The following is an 18,465-nucleotide window of genomic DNA, read 5'->3' as shown; positions in this document are numbered from 1 at the left end:
TAGCGAAAACGACACTGGAAATGTTTCCAGGGGACCAAAAAAGTGATGAACCTAGTTGTAGTTCAATGCTTTATGAAGTTCCATCACCACTGATGAGGAGCAGACTTCAATAACTTCACAAAGCATTGAACTACAGCCAGGTTCATCACTTAGATCTACACAAGAGAGATTGTCTACATTTGCATTAGCTGCATCTCTGTAACTGAATGTGGAAAATATCCCATTGAGGAGACATCACAATATCTTTGATGCAGTACATGGTCAACAACATTTGCTGAAGTACCCACGTTTCTGTTCTTGATGTGACTGTCATTGATATTTACATCTGCAAAGGAAGTGATGTTTTCACCCATAACTCTTTGTTTATTCATTTATCAGCCATTTATACCAAATGGTGCAGGAAGGGGACGGGGGTGAGAGAAATTGATTGGGTTAAAGTGGCAGATCCAGGATACTTTATTGTCACTGAATGTTGAGAGATTGTTGTCAATGTGTCAGGAAAGACTGTGGATCAAGATGTAAAAATCAGACATATTTGTGGTACAGAGATTTATAAGAACACAGTATGTTGGTAGATTATCAGATGACTTCCCTTTTTCTTTTCTCTATTTATTACAAAACAATAAAATCTCTTGTTAATGTGTACACAGTCCTAAATGACTGTTACTGTAAATGGTTATTCTTTTGTACTACGTGTATTCAATACTTCAGTGCATGTGCAGTTTATTAAAGTTTCTTGAATTATGATGATTGTATTTTATGTCTCACATTTAATCTGGACATCACCATGAAACTGGGTGAAAAGATGTGGCATGGGTCAGAAAAGAACTGATTACACTTTGGTGCAGAAACAGGAATTCTTTCCACTTTCTTTAGTACGGGACTGTTTTTATATCTCTAATAGATGCCGGAGTTACAAGGAGAATTTAATGTTTTATTCTTGAATCTGCTTCGAGCCACACTCCAATCCAGAAGGTGGCAGTAATGCACCCGGAAGCTGTTTGCCAACATTCATTATAAGGAGAAGAAGAAGTACTGTTGTTAGCCTGCTATGCTAACATCCGACAGAACATGATTCTACTCGGCTAAATGCTTTCGGATCAAGTCTTCTACTACACACGTGGTTTTGTTGCGTTTATAACAATTGTCGGCAGAAGTAAAGCAAGTCGCCATCTTCCGTATTCGGTCTTCGCTGCGTTCTCAGAGAAGTTAGTTGGCTAAAGCGTTTTGATGGAAATGTCTACAATCCAGAGTTTAAGACAGTTTATCAACGAGAGGTTACAAACTGCTGCTGAAGACATATTAGGATGTTTTGAAGCGACTGTCGCAAAGTACGAGGATGAGATCGGTCGTCAGCGCAGACTGCTGGATGTAACTTTGAAACCTGTAGTAAAGCTGCAGAGAATAGGTCTGTATCACCTTAGTTAGCAAACTATACACCACACTTATAATCCCTGTTAGTCTAAACACATGGGCTCTTTTATCATGACTTCTGTCCATTGTCTCCTCCAGAGCTCCCACAGCGACATGTCTGTATCAAGGAGGAGTTTCCTGCTGACCTGCTGGAGAGGAACCCCAGTCCAGACCAAGAGGAGCCAGAACCTCCACAGATTAAGGAGCAACAGGAGGAGCACTGCAGCGGTCTGTCTCCTTTTGAAACCACATTTAAATTCACTCGATCTGGATTTTTGCTTGGATCTGCACCAAATTGCACACACTCATAACTATCAGTAATCTATCAGTTACCTACTTCTGTCTATTGTCTCCTCTAGAGCTCCCAGAGCAACATTTTCTGAATGAGGAAGAGTTTCCATCTGACCAGCAGCTCTGGAGCCTTGAGAGGAACCCCAGTCTGGACCAAGAGGAGCCAGAACCTCCACAGATTAAAGAGGAGGAGGAGCTCTGCACCAGTCTGGAAGTAGAGCAGCTTGTACTGAAGCAGGAGGATCAAGATAACCTTTTGTTGAATCCTACTTTCAAGGAAAGTGACCACAGTGAACCAGAACCAAGTGACCACCAGCTCCTCTCCCACAGCTCAGCTCAGACCCAAGATCTCAAAGGAGGCCAGCATGGAAACTCAACATCAGTTAAAAATGCAGAGCGGGCATCAGAAAAGGGACATCATGTCATCACAAGAGCAAAAGAAAGCAAATGTCCCAGTAACCTTGCATGTAGCATTACCATGTCAAAGATTATTCAGAATATCTGCAAGAGTAAAAAGGTTTTCCAGTGTGACACATGTCGAAAAGTCTTTAAGTGGAAATCACGATTAAATAGACATCTAAAGGTCCACACAGATGAGAAACCATATCTTTGCAAAACCTGTGGAAAGAGATTTTGTTACAAGTCAGCACTAAAAACACATTTGAGAGTCCACACAGGGGAGAAACAGCATTCTTGCGAAATGTGTGAAAAAAGTTTCACAACTAGCACAAGTTTGAAGATCCACGAGAGAACACACACGGGCGAGAGACCTTTTTCTTGCAAAATTTGTGGTGGAAGTTTTACGCGTGTAAATACCCTGCAGGTCCACGAGAGAATACACACGGGCGAGAAACCTTTTTCTTGCAAAACTTGTGGGAAAAGTTTTACGCGTGTAAATTACCTGCAGGTCCACGAGAGAACACACACGGGCGAGAAACCTTTTTCTTGCAAAACTTGTGGGATAAGTTTTAGTATGAGAAATACCCTGCAGAGACACGAGAGAACGCACACGGGCGAGAAACCTTTTTCTTGCAAAACTTGTGGGAAAAGTTTTACGCGTGTACATTACCTGCAGGTCCACGAGAGAACACACACGGGCGAGAAACCTTTTTCTTGCAAAACTTGTGGGATAAGTTTTAGTATGAGAAATACCCTGCAGAGACACGAGAGAACGCACACGGGCGAGAAACCTTTTTCTTGCAAAACTTGTGGGAAAAGTTTTACTCGTGTCAATTACCTGCATGTCCACGAGAGAACACACACGGGCGAGAAACCTTTTTCTTGCAAAACTTGTGGGAAAAGTTTTAGATCTAAATACACCCTGCAGAGACACGAGAGAACGCACATGGGCCAGAAACCTTTTTCTTGCAAAACTTGTGGGAAAAGTTTTACAACTAGAAATGTCCTGAAGATACACGAGAGAACTCACACAGGCGAGAGACCTTTTTCTTGCAAAACTTGTGGGAAAAGTTCTACATGTGGATGTAGGTTGAAAGTCGACATGAGAAGCCAAAAAGGTGAGGAGTCGTATCCCTGTACAACTTGTGGGGAAAGATTTGTGAGCAAATCACTTCTAACAAAACATTTGAGTAGCCACACATAGCAAAACTGCTATTTTTGTAAAATGTTGGAAAGATCTCTGACTTGCCAGTTTATACAAAGTCCACAGGAGAATACATCCAGTTGAGAAGCCACACCATGGCAACACGAGAGGGATACGATTTGCTCAAGCGTTGTCAAATAAGTTGTTACTTAGTTATTTATTCATTAATTAGTGATACAACAGTTAGCGAAAGCGACACCGGAAATGTTTCCAGGGGACCAAACAAGTGATGAACCTAGTTGTAGTTCAATGCTTTATGAAGTTCCATCACCACTGATGAGGAGCAGACTTCAATAACTTCACAAAGCATTGAACTACAGCCAGGTTCATCACTTACATCTACACAAGAGAGATTGTCTACATTTGCATTAGCTGCATCTCTGTAACTGAATGTGGAAAATATCCCATTGAGGATACATCACAATATCTTTGATGCAGTACATGGTCAACAACATTTGCTGAAGTACCCACGTTTCAGTTCTTCATGTGACTGTCATTGATATTTACATCTGCAAAGGAAGTGATGTTTTCACCCTTATCTCTTTGTTTACTCATTTGTCAGCCATTTATACCAAATGGTGCAGGAAGGGGACGGGGGTGAGAGAAATTGATTGGGTTAAAGTGGCAGATCCAGAATATTTTATTATCACTGAATGTTGAGAGATTGTTGTCAATGTGTCAGGAAACACTGTGGATCAAGATGTAAAAATCTGACATATTTGTGGTACAGAGATTTATAAGAACACAGTATGTTGGTAGATTATCAGATGAATTCCCTTTTTCTTTTCTCTTTCTATTACATAAGAATAAAATCTATTGTTAATGTGTACACAGTCTTAAATGACTCACTGTAAATATTTATTATTTTGTACTACGTGCATTCAATACTTCAGTGCATTTGCAGTTTATTAAAGTTTCTTGAATTATGCTGATTGTATTTTACGTCTGTCACACGTTGAATCTGTGTTTGTCTGTTAGTTAGCAAAATAAAACCCTGGACATCACCATGAAACTGGGTGAAAAGATGTGGCATGGGTCAGAAAAGAACTGATTACACTTTGGTGCAGATACAGGAATTCTTTCCACTTTCTTTAGTACAGGACTGTTTTTATATCTGTAATAGATGCCGGAGTTACAAGGAGAATTTAATGTTTCATTTTTGAATCTGCTTCGAGCCACACTCCAATCCAGAAGGTGGCAGTAATGCACCCGGAAGCTGTTTGCCAACCTTCATTATAAGGAGAAGAAGAAGAAGAAGTACTGTTGTTAGCCTGCTATGCTAACATCCAACAGAACATGATGCTACTCGGCTAAATGCTTTCGGATCAAGTCTTCTGCTACACACGTGGTTTTGTTGCGTTTATAACAATTGTCGGCAGAAGTAAAGCAAGTCGCCATCTTCCGTATTCGTCTTCGCCTGCGTTCTCGGAGAAGTTAGTTGGCTAAAGCGTTTGGATGGAAATGTCTACAATCCAGAGTTTAAGACAGTTTATCAACGAGAGATTACAAACTGCTGCTGAAGACATATTAGGATGTTTTGAAGCGACTGTCGCAAAGTACGAGGATGAGATCGGTCGTCAGCGCAGACTGCTGGATGTAACTTTTGAAACCTGTAGTAAAGCTGCAGAGAATAGGTCTGTATCACCTTAGTTAGCAAACTATACACCACACTTATAATCCCTGTTAGTCTAAACACATGGGCTCTTTTATCATTACTTCTGTCCATTGTCTCCTCCAGAGCTCCCACAGCGACATGTCTGTATCAAGGAGGAGTTTCCTGCTGACCTGCTGGAGAGGAACCCCAGTCCAGACCAAGAGGAGCCAGAACCTCCACAGATTAAGGAGCAACAGGAGGAGCACTGCAGCGGTCCTGTCCCCTTTTGAAACCACATTTAAATTCACTCGATCTGGATTTTTTGCTTGGATCTGCACCAAATTGCACACACTCATAACTATCAGTAATCTTTCAGTTACCTACTTCTTTCTAATGTCTCCTCTAGAGCTCCCAGAGCAACATTTTCTTAAAGAGGAAGAGTTTCCATCTGACCAGCAGCTCTGGAGCCTGAGAGGACCCCAGTCTGGACCAAGAGGAGCCAGAACTTCCACATATTAAAGAGGAGGAGGAGATTTGCATCGGTCCGGAAGTAAGTAGAGCAGCTTGTACTGAAGCAGGAGGATCAAGATAACCTTTTGTTGAATCCTACTTTCAAGGAAAGTGACCACCAGCTCCTCCACCACAGCTCAGCTCAGAGCCAAGATCTCGAAGGAGGCCAGCATGGAAACTCTAAATCAGTTAAAAATGCAGAGCAGGCATCAGAAAAGGGATATCATGTCATCAACAAGAGCAAAAGAAAGCACAAGTCCCAGTAACCTTGCATGTAGCACTACCATGTCAAAGATTGTGCCGAATATCTGCCAGAGTAAAAAGTTTGTTCCAGTGTGACACTTGTGGAAAACGTCTTTAAGTGGAAGTCACATTAAATGGACATCTGAAGGTGCACACAGGTGAGAACCATATCTTTGCAAAAACTGTGGAAAAAGTTTTGTGACAAGTCAGGACTAAAAACACATTTGAGAGTCCCACAGGGAGAAACTGCATTCTTGCGAAATGGTGTGAAAAAAGTTTCACAAGTAGGCCCAAATTTGGAGATCCACGAGGAGAACACACACGGGCCAGAAACCTTTTTCTTGCAAAACTTGTGGAAAAGTTTTCGGCTGAGAATACCCTGCAGGGCCACGAGAGAACTCACACCGGGCGGAGAGACCTTTTCCGTGCCAAAACTTGTGGAAAAGTTTTACAACTAGAAATTACCTGAAGATACACGAGAGAACGCACACGGGCGAGAGACCTTTTTCTTGCAAAACTTGTGGGAAAAGTTTTAGTCTTAGAAGTTACCTTCAGGTCCACGAGAGAACGCACACTGGCGAGAAACCTTTTTCTTGCAAAACTTGTGGGAAAAGTTTTACGCTTTTAAATACCCTGCAGGTCCACGAGAGAATGCACACGGGCGAGAAACCTTTTTCTTGCAAAACTTGTGGGATAAGTTTTAGTGCGAGAAATACCCTTAAGAGACACGAGAGAACGCACACGGGCTTGAGACCTTTTTCTTGCAAAACTTGTGGGAAAAGTTATACACGTGGATGTAGGTTGAAAGTCCACATGAGCAGCCATAAGGTGAGGAGCCGTATCCCTGTACAACTTGTGGGGAAAGATTTGTTAGCAAATCACTTCTAACAAAACATTTGAGTACCCATACATAGCAAAACTGCTATTTTTGTAAAATGTTGGAAAGATCTCTGACTTGCCAGTTTATACAAAGTCCACAGGAGAATACATCCAGTTGAGAAGCCACACCATGGCAACACGAGAGGGATAAGATTTGCTCAAGCGTTGTCAAAGAAGTTGTTACTTAGTTATTGATTCATTAATTTGTGATACAACAGTTAGCGAAAGCGACACTGGAAATTGTTTCCAGGGGACCAAATAAGTGATGAACCTAGTTGTAGTTCAATGCTTTATGAAGTTCCATCACCACTGATGAGGAGCAGACTTCAATAACTTCACAAAGCATTGAACTACAGCCAGGTTCATCACTTAGATCTTGCACAAGAGAGATTGTCTACATTTGCATTAGCTGCATCTCTGCAACTGAATGTGGAAAATATCCATTGAGGAGACATCACAATATCTTTGATGCAGTACATGGTCAACAACATTTTGCTGAAGTACCCACGTTTCCTGTTCTTCATGTGACTGTCATTGATATTTACATCCGCAAAGGAAGTGATGTTTTCACCCATAACTCTTTGTTTATTCATTTATCAGCCATTTATACCAAATGGTGCAGGAAGGGGACGGGGGTGAGAGAAATTGATTGGGTTAAAGTGGCAGATCCAGGATACTTTATTGTCACTGAATGTTGAGAGATTGTTGTCAATGTGTCAGGAAAGACTGTGGATCAAGATGTAAAAATCAGACATATTTGTGGTACAGAGATTTATAAGAACACAGTATGTGGTGCAGATTATCAGATGACTTCCCTTTTTCTTTTCTCTATTTATTACAAAACAATAAAATCTCTTGTTAATGTGTACACAGTCCTAATGACTGTTACTGTAAATGGTTATTCTTTTGTACTACGTGTATTCAATACTTCAGTGCATGTGCAGTTTATTAAAGTTTCTTGAATTATGATGATTGTATTTTATGTCTCACATTTAATCTGGACATCACCATGAAACTGGGTGAAAAGATGTGGCATGGGTCAGAAAAGAACTGATTACACTTTGGTGCAGATACAGGAATTCTTTCCACTTTCTTTAGTACAGGACTGTTTTTATATCTCTAATAGATGCCGGAGTTACAAGGAGAATTTAATGTTTTATTCTTGAATCTGCTTCGAGCCACACTCCAATCCAGAAGGTGGCAGTAATGCACCCGGAAGCTGTTTGCCAACCTTCATTATAAGGAGAAGAAGAACTACTGTTGTTAGCCTGCTATGCTAACATCCAACAGAACATGATGCTACTCGGCTAAATGCTTTCATATCAAGTCTTCTGCTACACACGTGGTTTTGTTTCGTTTATAACAATTGTCGGCAGAAGTAAAGCAAGTCGCCATCTTCCGTATTCGTCTTCGCTGCGTTCTCAGGAGAAGTTAGTTGGCTAAAGCGTTTTGAATGGAAATGTCTACAATCCAGAGTTTAAGACAGTTTATCAACGAGAGGTTACAAACTGCTGCTGAAGACATATTAGGATGTTTTGAAGCGACCTGTCGCAAAGTACGAGGATGAGATCGGTCGTCAGCGCAGACTGCTGGATGTAACTTTGAAACCTGTAGTAAAGCTGCAGAGAATAGGTCTGTATCACCTTAGTTAGCAAACTATACACCACACTTATAATCCCTGTTAGTCTAAACACATGGGCTCTTTGTCATGACTTCTGTCCATTGTCTCCTCCAGAGCTCCCACAGCGACATGTCTGTATCAAGGAGGAGTTTCCTGCTGACCTGCTGGAGAGGAACCCCAGTCCAGACCAAGAGGAGCCAGAACCTCCACAGATTAAGGAGCAACAGGAGGAGCAATGCATCGGTCTGTCTCCTTTTGAAACCACATTTAAATTCACTCGATTTTGATTTTTGCTTGGATCTGCACCAAATTGCACACACTCATAACTATCAGTAATCTATCAGTTACCTACTTCTGTCTATTGTCTCCTCTAGAGCTCCCAGAGCAACACTTTCTTAATAAGGAAGAGTTTCCTGCTGACCAGCAGCTCTGGAGCCTAGAGAGGAACCCCAGTCTGGACCAAGAGGAGCCAGAACCTCCACATATTAAAGAGGAGGAGGAGCTCTGCACCAGTCTGGAAGTAGAGCAGCTTGTACTGAAGCAGGAGGATCAAGATAACCTTTTGTTGAATCCTACTTTCAAGGAAAGTGACCACAGTGAACCAGAACCAAGTGACCACCAGCTCCTCTCCCACAGCTCAGCTCAGAGCCAAGATCTCAAAGGAGGCCAACATGGAAACTCAACATCAGTTAGTAATGCAGAGCAGGCATCAGAAAAGGGACATCATGTCATCACAAGAGCAAAAGAAAGCAAAAGTCCCAGTAACCTTGCATGTAGCACTACCATGTCAAAGATTATTCCGAATATCTGCAAGAGTAAAAAGGTTTTACAGTGTGACACATGTGGAAAAGTCTTTAAGTGGAAATCACAATTAAATAGACATCTAAAGGTCCACACAGATGAGAAACCATATCTTTGCAAATCCTGTGGAAAGAGATTTTGTTACAAGTCAGCACTAAAAACACATTTGACAGTCCACACAGGGGAGAAACAGCATTCTTGCGAAATGTGTGAAAAAAGTTTTATAACTAGCACAAGTTTGAAGATCCACGAGAGGACACACACGGGCGAGAGACCTTTTTCTTGCAAAACTTGTGGTAGAAGTTTTACATCTAAATACACCCTGCAGGTCCACGAGAGAACACACACAGGCGAGATACCTTTTCCTTGCAAAACTTGTGGGAAAAGTTTTACAACTAGAATGAATCTGCAGGGCCACGAGAGAATACACACGGGCGAGAAACCTTTTTCTTGCAAAACTTGTGGGAAAAGTTTTACGCGTGTAAATTACCTACAGGTCCACGAGAGAACACACACGGGCGAGAAACCTTTTTCTTGCAAAACTTGTGGGATAAGTTTTAGTATGAGAAATACCCTGCAGAGACACGAGAGAACGCACACGGGCGAGAAACCTTTTTCTTGCAAAACTTGTGGGAAAAGTTTTACTCGTGTAAATTACCTGCATGTCCACGAGAGAACACACACGGGCGAGAAACCTTTTTCTTGCAAAACTTGTGGGAAAAGTTTTAGATCTAAATACACCCTGCAGAGACACGAGAGAACGCACACGGGCCAGAAACCTTTTTCTTGCAAAACTAGTGGGAAAAGTTTTACACGTGGATGTAGGTTGAAAGTCCACCTGAGAAACCATAAAGGTGAGGAGTCGTATCCCTGTACAACTTGTGGGGAAAGATTTGTTAGCAAATCCCTTCTAACAAAACATTTGAGTACCCACACATAGCAAAACTGATATTTTGGTAAAATGTTCGAAAGATAACTGACTTGCCAGTTTATACAAAGTCCACAGGAGAATACATCCAGTTGAGAAGCCACACCATGGCAACACGAGAGGGATACGATTTGCTCAAGCGTGTCAAAGAAGTTACTTAGTTATTGATTCATTAATTAGTGATACAACAGTTAGCGAAAACGACACTGGAAATGTTTCCAGGGGACCAAAAAAGTGATGAACCTAGTTGTAGTTCAATGCTTTATGAAGTTCCATCACCACTGATGAGGAGCAGACTTCAATAACTTCACAAAGCATTGAACTACAGCCAGGTTCATCACTTAGATCTGCACAAGAGAGATTGTTTACATTTGCATTAGCTGCACATCTGTAACTGAATGTGGAAAATATCCCATTGAGGAGACATCACAATATCTTTGATGCAGTACATGGTCAACAACATTTGCTGAAGTACCCACGTTTCTGTTCTTGATGTGACTCATTGATATTTACATCTGCAAAGGAAGTGATGTTTTCACCCTTATCTCTTTGTTTACTCATTTGTCAGCCATTTATACCAAATGGTGCAGGAAGGGGACAGGGGTGAGAGAAATTGATTGGGTTAAAGTGGCAGATCCAGGATATTTTATTATCACTGAATGTTGAGAGATGGTTGTCAATGTGTCAGGAAACACTGTGGATCAAGATGTAAAAATCTGACATATTTGTGGTACAGAGATTTATAAGAACACAGAATGTGGTGCAGATTATCAGATGACTTTCCTTTTTCTATTCTCTTTTATTTCAAAACAAGAAAATCTCTTGTTAATGTGTACACAGTCCTAAATGACTCTCACTGTAAATATTTATTATTTTGTACTACGTGCATTCAATACTTCAGTGCATGTGCAGTTTATTAAAGTTTCTTGAATTATGCTGATTGTATTTTACGTCTGTCAAATGTTGAATCTGTGTTTGTCTGTTAGTTAGCAAAAATATGCTCAAACTCCTGGACATCACCATGAAACTGGGGGAAAAGATGTGGCATGGGTCAGAAAAGTACTGATTACACTTTGGTGCAGATACAGGAATTCTTAACACTTTCTTTAGTACAGGACTGTTTTTATATCTGTAATAGATGCCGGAGTTACAAGGAGAATTTAATGTTTTATTCTTGAATCTGTTTTGAGCCACACTCCAATCCAGAAGGTGGCAGTAATGCACCCGGAAGCTGTTTGCCAACCTTCATTATAAGGAGAAGAAGAACTACTGTTGTTAGCCTGCTATGCTAACATCCAACAGAACATGATTCTACTCGGCTAAATGCTTTCTGATCAAGTCTTCTGCTACACACCGTGGTTTTGGTTGCGTTTATAACAATTGTCGGCAGAAGTAAAGCAAGTCGCCATCTTCCGTATTCGGTCTTCGCTGCGTTTCTCGGAGAAGTTAGTGGCTAAAGCGTTTTGGATGGAAATGTCTACAATCCAGAGTTTAAGACAGTTTATCAACGAGAGGTTACAAACTGCTGCTGAAGACATATTAGGATGTTTTTGAAGCGACTGTCGCAAAGTACGAGGATGAGATCGGTCGTCAGCGCAGGACTGCTGGATGTAACTTTGAAACCTGTAGTAAAGCTGCAGAGAATAGGTCTGTATCACCTTAGTTAGCAAACTATACATCCACACTTATAATCCCTGTTAGTCTAAAACACATGGCTCTTTTATCATGACTTCTGTCCATGTGTCTCCTCCAGAGCTCCCACAGCGACATGTCTGTATCAAGGAAGAGTTTCCTGCTGACCTGATGGAGAGGAACCCCAGTCCAGACCAAGAGGAGCCAGAACCTCCACAGATTAAGGAGCAACAGGAGGAGCCTGCATCGGTTCTGGCTCCTTTTGAAACCACATTTAAATTCACTCGATCTGGATTTTTGCTTGGATCTGCACCAAATTGCACACACTCACAACTATCATTAATCTATCAGTTACCTACTTATGTCTATTGTCTCCTCTAGAGCTCCCAGAGCAACATTTTCTGAATGAGGAAGAGTTTCCATCTGACCAGCAGCTCTGGAGCCTTGAGAGGAACCCCAGTCTGGACCAAGAGGAGCCAGAACCTCCACATATTAAAGAGGAGGAGGAGATTTGCATCGGTCCGGAAGTAGAGCAGCTTGTACTGAAGCAGGAGGATCAAGATAACCTTTTGTTGAATCCTACTTTCAAGGAAAGTGACCACAGTGAACCAGAACCAAGTGACCACCAGCTCCTCTCCCACAGCTCAGCTCAGAGCCAAGATCTTAAAGGAGGCCAGCATGGAAACTCAACATCAGTTAGTAATGCTGAGCAGGCATCAGAAAAGGGACATCATGTCATCACAAGAGAAAAAGACAGCACAAGTCCCAGTAACCTTGCATGTAGCACTACCATGTCAAAGATTGTGCCGAATATCTGCAAGAGCAAAAAGGTTTTCCAGTGTGACACTTGTGGAAAAGTCTTTAAGTGGAAGTCACGATTAAATGGACATCTGAAGGTGCACACAGGTGAGAAACCATATCTGCGGGTCCTCGAGAGACCTTCTCCTTGCAATATTTGTAGGAGAAGTTTTAGTATGAGATCTACACTGCTGAAACACAGGAGAAAGCACATGTGCGAGAGACCTTCCACTTGCAAAACTTGTGGGAGAAGTTTTACAACTAGAAATTACCTGAAGATACACGACGAGAAACGCACACGGGCGAGAGACCGTTTTCTTGCAAAACTTGTGGGAGAAGTTTTACAACTAGTATTACCCCTGCAGGGTTCACGAGAGAACGCACACGGGCGAGAGACCCTTTTCTTGCATAACTTGTGGAAAAAGTTTAAAAACTATTAATATCCTGAAGAGACACGAGAGAACGCACACGGGCGAGAGACCTTTTTCTTGCAAAACTTGCGGGAAAAGTTTTACAACTAGATATATCCTGAATAGACACGAGAGAACGCACACAGGCGAGAAACCTTTTTCTTGCAAAACTTGTGGGAGAAGTTTTACAACTAGAAATTACCTTCAGGTCCACGAGGGAAAGCACACGGGCGAGAGACCTTTTTCTTGCAAAACCTGTGGGGAAAGTTTTGGTACCAGATATACCCGTCAGGTCCACGAGAGAACGCACACGGGCGAGAGACCTTTTCTTGCAAAACTTGTGGGAACCTTTTTACGCTTGAATGTGGCTTGAAAGTCCACATGAGAAGCCATAAAGGTGAGGAGCCGTATCCCTATACAACTTGTGGGGGGAAATTTGTTGGCAAATCACTTCTAACAAAACATTTGAGTACCCACACATAGCAAAACTGATATTTTTGTAAAATGTTGGAAAGATCTCTGACTTGCCAGTTTATACAAAGTCCACAGGAGAATACATCCAGTTGAGAAGCCACACCATGGCCACATGAGAGGGATAAGATTTGCTCATGCGTTTTTTAAGAATTTGTTTCTTAGTTATTTATTCATTCATTAGTGATACAACAGTTAGCGAAAACGACACTGGAAATCAATCAATCAATCAATCAAATTTTATTTGTATAGCCCATATTCACAAATCACAATTGTCTCAGGGCTTTAACAAGGTGTGACATCCTCTGCCCTTCACCCTCATGAAGAGTAAGGAAAAACTCCTAAAAAACCCTTTTAACAAGGTTAAAAGAACGTAGAAACCTCAGAGAGCCACATGTGAGGGATCCCTGTCCCTGGACGGACAGAAGTGCAATATACAGTGGATATTAAAAGTCTACACACCCCTGTTAAAATGCAAGTTTTTTGTGATGTAAAAAAATGATACAAAGATAAATCATGTCCGAACTTTTTCCACCTTTAATGTGACCAATAACGTGAACAATTCAATTGAAAAACAAACTGAAATCTTTTAGGGGGGAAAATAAAAAATAAAATAATGTGGTTGCATAAGTGTGCACACCCTCTTATAAATGGGGATGTGGCTGTGTTCAGAATTAACCAATCACATTCAAACTCATGTTAAATAATAGTCAGTACAGACCTGCCATCATTTAAAGTGACTGATTAATCCCAAATAAGGTTCAGCTGTTCTAGTAGGATTTTCATGACATTTTCTTAGTTGCATCTTACAGCAAAAGCCATGGTCCGCAGAGAGCTTCCAAAGCATCAGAGGGATCTCATTGTTGAAAGGTATCAGTCAGGAGAAGGGTACAAAAGAATTTCCAAGGCGTTAGATATACCATGGAACACAGTGAAGACTATCATCATCAAGTGGAGAAAATATGGCACAACAGTGACATTACCAAGAACTGGACGTCCCTCCAAAATTGATGAAAAGACGAGAAGAAAACTGGTCAGGGAGGCTTCTAAGAGGCCTACAGCAACATTAAAGGAGCTGCAGGAATTTCTGGCAAGTACTGGCTGTGTACTACATGTAACAACATCTCCCGTATTCTTCATGTGTTTGGGCTATGGGGTAGGGTGGCAAGACGGAAGCCTTTACTTAAGAAGAAAAATATCCAAGCCCGGCAAAATTTTGCAAAAACATACACGAAGTCTCCAAAAAGCATGTGGGAAAATGTGTTATGGTCTGATGAAACCAAGGTTGAACTTTTTGGCCATAATTCCAAAAGGTATGTTTGGCGCAAAAACAACACTGCACATCACCCAATGAACACCATACCCACAGTCAAGCATGGTGTTGGCAGCATCATGCTTTGGGGCTGTTTTTCTTCAGCTGGAACCGGGGCCTTAGTCAAGGTGGAGGGAATTACGAACAGTTCAAAATACCAGTCAATTTTGGCACAAAACCTTCAGGCCTCCGTTAGAAAGCTGAAGATGAAGAGGAATTTCACCTTTCAGCATGACAACGACCCAAAGCATACATCCAAATAAACAAAAGCATGGCTTCACCAGCAGAAGATTAAAGTTTTAGAATGGCCCAGCCAGAGCCCAGACCTGAATCCAATCGAACATCTGTGGGGTGATCTGAAGAGGGCTGTGCACAGGAGATGCCCTCGCAATCTGACAGATTTGGAGCGCTTTTGCAAAGAAGAGTGGGCAAATATTGCCAAGTCAAGATGTGCCATGCTAATAGACTCCTACCCAAAAAAACTGAGCGCTGTAATAAAATCAAAAGGTGTGTCAACAAAGTATTAGTTTAAGGGTGTGCATATTTATGCAACCAGGTTATTGTAAGTTTTTTATTTTTTATTTTTCCCCCTAAAAGATTTCAATTTGTTTTTCAATTGAATTGTTCACGTTATTGGTCACATTAAAGGTGGAAAAAGTTCGGACATGATTTATCTTTGTCTAATTTTTTTACATCACAAAAACCTTGCATTTTAACAGGGGTGTGTAGACTTTTTATATCCACTGTATGTCAAGTGTAAAGGAGAACATCATCAAGATAAGGGTTTTAGCAGCATTGATAAGACTAAACATTTTGAAGCAAGACTGAAGGTCAATGGATTGATGGATTATTGTCAGTAATGGTCGAGTATCTGAGGAGAAATACTATATATCAAGCAGTCCTGCTGCAATAATAGTCTATGGTCAGCAGCCACCACGATCATGATCCACCATCAAGATCGGATGCCACTATAGTCCACAATCATTGTCCACTGTCGCCATTAGGATCCACCATCAGCTGCCACCTCGGTCGTGGTCCACCACCATTATCAGATGCCAACACGATACAGGATCCGCCATTATTATCACGATCAGCCAGCACGATACACAATCCGCCATACTGGATCCACCATTACAATCTCTGATACGCGATCCACAGATCATAATCCACGATGTGGCCGCAGCCACGGCCCTGGATCTGCGGACGATAAGGCAAAGGGACTCCGGGGTAGAAGTCAAGTCAGTAACATGTATTGATGAAATATTAATTTCTTTGATGTGATAAGGAGTGAGAAGAGGAAAGAGAAGCTGGAAAGAGAAGCTCCGTGTGTCGTGTCCCCCAACATTCTAGACCTATAGCAGCATAAATAAAAGCAGGTCTAAGACAAGCCTGGACCGGCTCTAACTATAAGCTTTATCGTAGAGGAAGGTTTTAAGCCTACTCTTAAACGTACATATGGTATCTGCCTCCCGAACTGAAAGTGGGAGATGATTCCATAGGAGAGGAGCTTGATAGCTGAAAGCTCTGGCTCCTACTCTACTTTTAGAGACTTTAGGGAGCGCAGTGCTCTAGTGGGTTGATAAGGTACTATCAGCTCTTTGAGGTATAATGGTGACATATTATTAAGGGTCTTGAAGGTGAGGAGGATAATTTAAAATTCTATTCCAGATTTAACCGGAAGCCAGTGTAGCGAAGCTAATACAGGAGAAATGTGGTCTCTTTTCTTGGTTCTTGTCAAGACACGTGCTGCAGCATTTTGGACAAGCTGCAGAGAAATGTTTCCAGGGGACCAAACAAGTGATGAACCTAGTTGTAGTTCAATGCTTTATGAAGTTCCATCACCACTGATGAGGAGCAGACTTCAATAACTTCACAAAGCATTGAACTACAGCCAGGTTCCTCACTTACATCTACACAAGAGAGATTGTCTACATTTGCATTAGCTGCATCTCTGCAACTGAATGTGGAAAATATCCCATTGAGGAGACATCACAATATCTTTGATACAAGTCAGCACCAAATTGCACACACTCATAACTATCAGTAATCTATCAGTTACCTACTTCTGTCTATTGTCTCCTCTAGAGCCGAATATCTGCAAGAGTAAAAAGGTTTTCCAGTGTGACACTTGTGGAAAAGTCTTTAAGTGGAGGTCACTGTTAAAAAGACATCTGAGAGTCCACACAGGGGAAAAAACGCATTCTTGCGAAATGTGTGCAAAATGTTTCGCAACTAGCACATCCGGAAAGTATTCACAGCGCTTCACTTTTTCCACATTTTGTTATGTTACAGCCTTATTCCAAAATGGATTAAATTAATTTTTTTCCTCAAACTTCTTCACACAATACCCCATAATGATAACGTGAAAAAAGATTTTTTGAAATTTTTGCAAATTAATTAAAAATAAAAAACGACAAAATCACATGTACATAAGTATTCACAGCCTTTGCCATGTCACTCAAAATTGAGCTCAGGTGCATTCTGTATCCACTGATCATCCTTGAGATGTTTCTACAATGTGATTGGAGTCCACCTGTGGTAAATTCAGATAAATGGACATGATTTGGAAAGACACACACCTGTCTATATAAGGTCCCACAGTTGACAGTGCATGTCAGAGCACAACCAAGCCATGAAGTCCAAGGAATTGTCTGTAGACCTCCAAGACAGGATTGTATCGAGGCACAGATCTGGTGAAGGGTACAGAAAAATTTCTGCAGCATTGAAGGTCCCAATGAGCACAGTGGCCTCCATCATCCGTCAATGGAAGAAGTTTGGAACCACCAGGACTCTTCCTAGAGCTGGCCGCCCGGCCAAACTGAGCGATCGGGGGAGAAGGGCCTTAGTCAGGGAGGTGACCAAGAACCTGATGGTCACTCTGACAGAGCTCCAGCATTGCACTGTGAAGAGAGGAGAACCTTCCAGAAGGACAACCATCTCTGCAGCACTCCACCAATCAGGCCTGTATGGTAGAGTGGCCAGACGGAAGCCATTCCTCAGTAAAAGGCACATGACAGCCCGCCTGGAGTTTGCCAAAAGGCACCTGAAGGACTCTCAGACCATGAGAAACAAAATTCTCTGGTCTGATGAAACAAAGATTGAACTCTTTGGCCTGAATGCCAAGCGTCATGTCTGGAGGAAACCAGGCACCGCTCATCACCTGGCCAATACCATCCCTACAGTGAAGCATGGTGGTGGCAGCATCATGCTGTGGGGATGTTTTTCAGCGGCAGGAACTGGGAGACTAGTCAGGATCGAGGGAAAGATGAATGCAGCAATGTACAGAGACATCCTTGATGAAAACCTGCTCCAGAGCGCTCTGGATCTCAGACTGGGGCAAAGGTTCATCTTCCAACAGGACAACGACCCTAAGCACACAGCCAAGATAACAAAGGAGTGGCTTCGGGACAACTCTGTGAATGTCCTTGAGTGGCCTAGCCAGAGCCCAGACTTGAACCCGATTGAACATCTCTGGAGAGATCTGAAAATGGCTGTGCACTGACGCTCCCCATCCAACCTGATGGAGCTTGAGAGGTCCTGCAAAGAAGAATGGGCGAAACTTCCCAAAAATAGGTGTGCCAAGCTTGTAGCATCATACTCAAAAAGACTTGAGGCTGTAATGCTGCCAAAGGTGCTTCAACAAACAATATTGAGCAAAGGCTGTGAATACTTATGTACATGTTATTTTTCCGTTCTTTATTTTTTATAAATTTGCAAACATTTTAAACAAACTTTTTTCACTTTGTCATTATGGGGTATTGTGTGTAGAATTTTGAGGAAAAAACTGAATTTAATCCATTTTGGAATAAGGCTGTAACATAACAAAATGTGGAAAAAGTGAAGCGCTGTGAATACTTTCCGGATGCACTGTATTTGAAGATCCATCACCACTGATGAGGAGCAGACTTCAATAACTTCACAAAGCATTGAACTACAGCCAGGTTCATCACTTAGATATA

At 41.7% G+C, this 18,465-nt stretch overlaps 1 protein-coding gene, 2 long non-coding RNA genes and 1 pseudogene across 3 annotated transcripts; 3 read left to right on the top strand and 1 right to left on the bottom strand.

Annotated features, from left to right (window-relative positions):
- Positions 1–1,026: 1,026 nt before the first annotated feature.
- On the top strand, positions 1,027–2,430 carry LOC117767653. The gene is made up of 4 exons (XM_034595452.1): positions 1,027–1,408; positions 1,513–1,641; positions 1,773–2,287; positions 2,419–2,430. The coding sequence occupies exons 1-4, from the start codon at positions 1,231–1,233 to the stop codon at positions 2,428–2,430; spliced, it is 834 nt and encodes a 277-aa protein (XP_034451343.1). The 5' UTR covers positions 1,027–1,230.
- Positions 2,431–3,021: 591 nt separating this feature from the next.
- Positions 3,022–13,306, top strand: LOC117767652 (annotated as a pseudogene).
- LOC117768290 lies at positions 3,325–7,405 on the bottom strand. Its single transcript, XR_004615038.1, has 2 exons — positions 7,105–7,405; positions 3,325–3,841 (listed from the first exon to the last, which is right to left on the bottom strand). It is a non-coding gene; the product is annotated as an uncharacterized LOC117768290 (long non-coding RNA).
- A 772-nt stretch (positions 13,307–14,078) lies between the features above and the next one.
- Positions 14,079–16,282, top strand: LOC117768286. Its single transcript, XR_004615035.1, has 3 exons — positions 14,079–15,260; positions 15,868–15,882; positions 16,272–16,282. It is a non-coding gene; the product is annotated as an uncharacterized LOC117768286 (long non-coding RNA).
- The last annotated feature ends 2,183 nt before the right edge of the window (positions 16,283–18,465 follow it).

The sequence above is a fragment of the Hippoglossus hippoglossus genome, chromosome 9 (assembly GCF_009819705.1).
Source record: "Hippoglossus hippoglossus isolate fHipHip1 chromosome 9, fHipHip1.pri, whole genome shotgun sequence".
Taxonomy (NCBI): domain Eukaryota; kingdom Metazoa; phylum Chordata; class Actinopteri; order Pleuronectiformes; family Pleuronectidae; genus Hippoglossus; species Hippoglossus hippoglossus.
Note: the sequence above shows the minus strand (reverse complement) of the source record. Positions and strands in the feature narration are given on the sequence as shown.

Bases quoted from the DNA above. Each gene is read 5' to 3' on its own strand.
- LOC117767653 (XM_034595452.1), top strand. From the start codon at position 1,231: ATGGAAATGTCTACAATCCAGAGTTTAAGACAGTTTATCAACGAGAGG. The intron at 1,409-1,512 runs GTCTGTATCACC...TGTCTCCTCCAG, and splicing joins AGTAAAGCTGCAGAGAATAG to AGCTCCCACAGCGACATGTC. The intron at 1,642-1,772 runs GTCTGTCTCCTT...TGTCTCCTCTAG, and splicing joins ACAGGAGGAGCACTGCAGCG to AGCTCCCAGAGCAACATTTT.